Source organism: Sinocyclocheilus anshuiensis, unplaced genomic scaffold (assembly GCF_001515605.1).
Source record: "Sinocyclocheilus anshuiensis isolate Anshui unplaced genomic scaffold, SAMN03320099.WGS_v1.1 scaffold23, whole genome shotgun sequence".
Classification (NCBI taxonomy): Eukaryota; Metazoa; Chordata; class Actinopteri; order Cypriniformes; family Cyprinidae; genus Sinocyclocheilus; species Sinocyclocheilus anshuiensis.
In genome coordinates, this window is record NW_015552545.1 from 263,149 (window position 1) to 269,411 (window position 6,263).

The 6,263-nt window shown below is 39.2% G+C and overlaps 1 protein-coding gene across 1 annotated transcript; it reads right to left on the reverse strand.

Moving 5' to 3' along the window:
• Positions 1-1,984: 1,984 nt before the first annotated feature.
• LOC107664072 (transmembrane protein 236-like) lies at positions 1,985-4,310 on the reverse strand. The gene is made up of 4 exons (XM_016454520.1): positions 4,063-4,310; positions 3,500-3,572; positions 2,674-2,797; positions 1,985-2,595 (listed from the first exon to the last, which is right to left on the reverse strand). Exons 1-4 carry the CDS (start codon positions 4,308-4,310, stop codon positions 1,985-1,987), a joined length of 1,056 nt encoding a protein of 351 aa, XP_016310006.1.
• Between the last annotated feature and the right edge of the window lie 1,953 nt (positions 4,311-6,263).

The window sequence follows — 6,263 nt, forward strand, 5'->3', positions numbered from 1 at the left end:
CCGCATCTACAGCCGAAGCCCTACTACCCCCCCCCCCAAAAAAAAAAATACTTGGGAAAGATTTACAGGCATCTTGGCAGGAACGGGGTCCTGAGGGCGTTCTGGAGGAGTGGGCACTGGTAGGCACTCTCGAGGCGTGGCCACAGGAGTGCACTCTGGACTGGATTCAGGGACTGGAGCCCTCCTTGGGCTAAACTCTGGGACGGGCCCTCGCTGGGATAAATTTGGGGACAGGAGCCCTCGGTGGGCTAAACTCGGGAACAGGAGCCCTCCGTGGGCTAAACTCGGGAACAGGAGCCCTCCTTGGGCTAAACTCGGGAACAGGAGCCCTCACTGGGCTAGACTCGGGGACAAGAGCCCTCACTAGAGCAAGCTCTGGGGCTGGAGCCGACACAGGAGTGAGCTCTGGGGCTGGAGTCGACACAGGAGTGAGCTCTGGGGCTGGAGCCGACACAGGAGCGAGCTCTGGGGCGGCCGGCGGGCCTGACTCAGGAGCGGGCTTATGGGCCGAGCTTGACAGCAGGGCGGTCCTCATACCGTGGGGAGAAAAACGGAAAAACAAAAGGCTATTCAAAACGAAAACAAAAACACGGGAGAAGGGGCGCCGCTTACTGTTTTGGTCTGCTGTTCAGTCACGATTCACACTGGGTGCACGGGAACGAAGGAGCGAGGAGACGAGGAGTAAAGCAAAATCCAAAGTCTTTAATGAACACAAAGCTGGAAACACAGGAACACGGGAATCACTGATAACACAAAATGACATATAACAGCGGATGCTAGAGACAGGGACACACAGAGCTTAAGTAAAAGGAGGCAAACGAGATAATTAATTAAACACAACTGGAACTGATAGAACTAAATAGGGACAGGAACAGGAAAAAACAAATATGGGCATAATCAACATGGAGCACGTGGGGGAGGAAAACACAACAGGAGACATGGCACAGAGTCTGACACTGACAACAAGTGTGACCATGTATAATGAAAAAAAAATGATAGATGGAAATATAGCAAGCAGCAACATTTATGAGATTCGATGCAAGGGGATTTCTGAACATCATGGAAATTCAACAGCTATGTCTCATAATATGCATCAGAGTTGAATCAAAGTATTACTGGTCAGGCTTTTTATAAAAAGCAATCAGTTTTTACATTATCATCAGGACATGTCCTAGTATAAGATTAACTTGCGTTACCTTAAGTCAATATCAACTGTAGCTGCACTCGCATGCTGAAATGAAATCCAACAATAAATGTGTGCAATATCAGATGTTCTTAATAAATTGTTATATTTTACACATTTGAAAACATGACATTTGGCACAATTAAAACATACATTAATTGTGATGCATAGAAAAACAACAAAACATAAAGCCTTAATACATGTAATAATATACTCAAAATATTAACACAAACAGCATTTACACTACTGGTCAAAAGTTTGGAATAATTAAGATTTTTTAAATGTTTTTGAAGAGAGTCTCTTTATTCTCACCAAGGCTGCATTTATTTGATAAAAATACCATAACATTAGCATATTAGAATGATTTCTCAAGAACCATGTGACATTGAAAACTGGAGTAATGACTGCTGAATATTCAGCTTTACCATCAAAGTAATAAATTACATTTAAAATATATATTAAAATAGAAAAACAGTTATCATAAATTGTAATAATATGTAACAATATTACTGCTTTTACTTTATTTTTACTCAAATAAATGCAGCCTTAGTGAGCATAAGAGACTTCTTTCAAAAGCATTATTTCCTAATTATTCCAAACGTTTGACCAGTATTATAACAATATATTTTTCAATAAAAATGAATAGAATGACTAGAATTCAGATGTCTGTGTATTGTTTTGGCCACCTGTAAAATAAAAATCAAGAAATATACACATTTTATTCTGAACCCCAAAACATATTTACAATCTACAATACATGAATCTGTATGGATTTCTTCTGCTGTTCTTCACATAATGCCCTCAGAACATGCTTTCTCTGTTCAGCAGCTTTAGTTTAGTCATAAAGACGAAGTACATGAAAGATACCACAGTGAAAATGTTCTTTAGTATGTACAGCACGGGCGTAACGTAACCGAAAACCGCTACCAGGCATATACGCATCACCAGGAAGGGCAAATCTTGGGTGAGGACACTTGATGAAGCCAGCAAAGGACTGTCTGGAGTTATAACAACGCGCAGGAAGGACAGAAAAGCCAGAATGTATATGGGAAACACCCACGCTGAGTAATACACCGAATCAGTCCCGGCCACCCTCACCATTTCCACGGTGTCAAACCAAAACAAGAAGGTGGCCACAAAGAGGTCATGCCGAGGTTCTCGAATCCAGACAAAGCGAAACGGACCTGAGTAAGAATGAGAGGTGTAGAGATATGCTGTGTTGCTGGTGCGAGTGGTGCCTTCTTCATCTGCATCCCTCCAATGTCCCGATATAGTCCCATTCCTGACTGGCGACCTTGGAGACGCACCGCCGTCCCGTCCGTTAGCCTGCAGCTGTCTGGACACTGATGTCACCTGCTCTGAGTGAGTCAACACCGGGCCCGGCATCTCAAAATCCAACCCTAATCCTCTTGCTTTTTTAAAAAGAGGAGAAAAATAGAGCACAACTTAGATCATTTAATTGGTGGAATTTATCGGCTGTTATCTCTTACCCTGTCCCGTCAGGCAAAGAGGGCGAATTTTCTCCACTATGTCCACACAAATGAGGGAGAACAAGACCAGAGAGACGGGGAGTTCAGTGAAGGGGTCATTCTTAACGCCAGCATCAGCCTGAACCTGCACAAGCATAAATAGGCCAGAGGGTTGCTGAGAGAACAAAGAGTCGGGAGCAAAAAACCTTTTATCGTCCTCAAGATAAAATGGAGGTGAAAGACTGAAAATGGAAGCAGTTTTGGATATATCACCAAAAACAAACTCCACTGTTCATTTGAAACAGGCCAGTGTGAAGATTCGCATCTTCACCAGTCAAAAAACGTGAGAACCCTTTTCGAATCTGGTAATGCATTGACCGTTAGAAGCCTACGGACCTTGTGATTTTAACCGGAGACTTCAGTTGGCTGTAATACAGATCTATTCACATTCCACAGTATATAATACCCCATCTTTGGGTTAATAGTAAATCTGCTGTTCTGCAGAGTTACTGAGTACCTCAGAGAGGAAGTTTCTGATGTCTTGATGAGTCCTACGGTTTTTTATTGTTTTTTATTACGGACTTCATTCTGAAAGTAAGATTACAGATGATCAGTATATGATGTGTTCCATTCCAATGGATACACATTCAACATTTACATTGTGATGCTATTAAGAACCTTTTTTTTAAGTTCCAAATTATTCTCTAGGTGCCTGGAAACCACCAATCTACTGATGCTTTGATGAACCCATTGAAATCATTATGTTGATCTTAAGAAGAAGAATTTTAATAATCATGAAATGCTCAGTCATATGGTAGTTTCCTAGTGAGATGGAATAATGCATTACCTTTGAGCTGGCTATGATGATAGCAAAGCATGGTAAAGTGCTGAGGATCACGTATGCAAGTGTAACAGGTCTCCTGCAGAAGAAATAAGTGTGTTTTCATTGTGGAACACGATTAGCATCACAAACTAAGAAACATAGTTTAGAAATGAAGAGCATAATTTCATACTTTTCATATTAGAAAGAAAATGTAATCAAATGGGCTTATAATGCAACTCGGTTTATAGTTAGTGGATTATTACATTTCTAGACATCACATTAGTGACATGGTATAATTAATCTTAAAGTTTTTCAGTATTTTCCCACGTTGTTCTTCTATAGTTATTTGTTTTAATGACTATTGAATGTTTAAAAAAATCAATGCTACACCACAGAACTATTTACAGTGAACCAGTAAAGGCAAAAGGGTGATTCTGAATGGTGTACATTTACAGTGACCAGTCACAAGTCATGCAATTTCACTAATATGAAAATTCAAACTAAAATTTTAATGTTGAATAATAAGAGTTCATGGATCAACTACCATTGTAAATCAGTGGCAGCATGGAAAACAGTTTAGTACTCACCAGTTGGTCACTTCTGAGAACCGCTGCGTCCTGAGGATGAAGTACTTCAAAGGAACCCACACAAACAGGGTTACAGACGCCACATAGGCCACAGAGGCCGCCACTACCAGCCAATAGGCAGTGGCACTAGACTTCACGAAACGAATGACAGAAGCAAAGCGCTCCATTACTGCAAACACAGGAATACAGAGACATGCGAACTGCAGAAGCTCATAAAGGATGAGTTTGACAGTCTTCCCAGACAGCATCTTGACAGAATGAGTTCTCAGTAGATCCCTCTATGAGTAAGCCGTCACTGAATGCATCCAGTGCATCTCTCACAGCACTGAATGACTGAACGCTCTGGACTCTGTACACTGCCACTGCTTACACTGCATTCTTACAAGTGCTGTTTTATTGCCACAGTAATGAAGCAGTCACGATTCTCTTTTTATGGAATTATGGGAGCAAAAAATTCCAGTAGCAAACTGAAACATTAGTCATAATAACGTGCACTGTAATGTATTCACATCAAAAACATGTATGTTCTTAGCACAAAACAGGACAAAGTAATTTTATTTTTCATGCCTAATAGTATTTTGAAGAGGCTTGTAATCTGCACTACAAAAAAATTGCAGCAAAATTCTTAATTCAGTATCTTAAGTTTTTAATAAGACTTTTAAACTCCCTTAAAACAAGATAGATTTACTAAATTAACAGGTTTATTTATTTATTTTCCCCCTAACAAATTACGAGATGTACACTACCATTCAAAAGTTAGGAGTCAGTAACTTTTATTTAGTCTTTAATTTTTTATTTAACTTTTTTTTAATTTTTGAAAGTCTCTTATGGTCACCAAGGCTGCATTTATTTGATTAAAAACACATTAAACCAGTAATATTGCAAAATATTATTACAATTTAAATAGTTTTCTATTTTATTGTATTTTAAAATGCAATTTATTCCTCTTATGACAAAGCCAAATTTTCTTCAGTATCACATGATCATTCAGAAATTATTCTAATATGCTGATTTGATGATCAATAACCATTTCTTTCTTAATATAATAATATTCTTATACAAATATAATAATATATAACACTTAATTGCAAGGAATGTTATAAACTGACTAGCTCAACAGGGTCCAAACCTGTAACTTTTGCACTACAAGTAAAGAGCCTTAACCAGTAAGCCACCAATAATCCAACTAAAACACCTCCACCTGTCTACCTGAGCCAAGAACACACTAGTGACACATAAACATGAGACACAATGTGTGCTGTACATCTGGCCTAGTTTTATTGTGAATACTAATAATTAAGATGATTAAAATAGTACATACAAACAACGGGGTACATAGAACTGATACACCAAAAACAGTCATTTTCCCTGTGGATAAGGCTGACGTAAGGATAATCATCTCCATGTGCAAATGCTAAGGTGTTACATTAGAACTGGCCCGTGGTCCCAATTTCCCAGAATGTTCTCTATGAAATGTCCACAAATACTCTGATAACACTGGAGCTACAAAGAGACAGAGATGTGGGGTACTTCCTTAGTTTAGAGAAGGAGATTCAAAAAATTAAGTCTGTTCTCTTTAGTGAGTCTGCTCTCTTTAGTGTCAGTCTCAGCCGTAGCCAGGACTACAGTTCATTTACACATGATCATTCATTCCCATGGGATACGGATAGTTTGACAAAAATCCAATACAAGTTGCATTGAGTATTTCTGTCGCTTATTTTTAAACGGTTATGGAAAAAAGGGAAGGGTTCGAGTGCAGGGTTAATGCCATTCAGAGCAGAGGAAACGTATAATTTAAATGGACACATCTGAAATGAGGGTAATGAAAAGGGTAAATTAAAAGTGCATTATGTGGAGTAGCATTACTCCTCAACTTCCCATGTGCCTTTCTACAGAAGAAGCAACTGCTTTGAACGTTACGCTCTAAAGACAGAAGTGAGCTGTCGTATATACACATCTGCACACAGGCAGAATATTACATCCTTCTATTAAAGTACTGTCAATTAAAACAGCAAAACGACAATCAAAATATAAATAAAATTCACTAAAAAACATTTGATCTTCTTAACACTGAAAACTGAGCTTAAAGACGTTGGGGTGATAGGTCACTGTCAAGACAATGGCAGTGTTTTGTTTCATGGTTCTGGAGGAGAGGGGAGATGACTTCTGAGGGTCTGAACACTCTCTCTCATGCACAAACA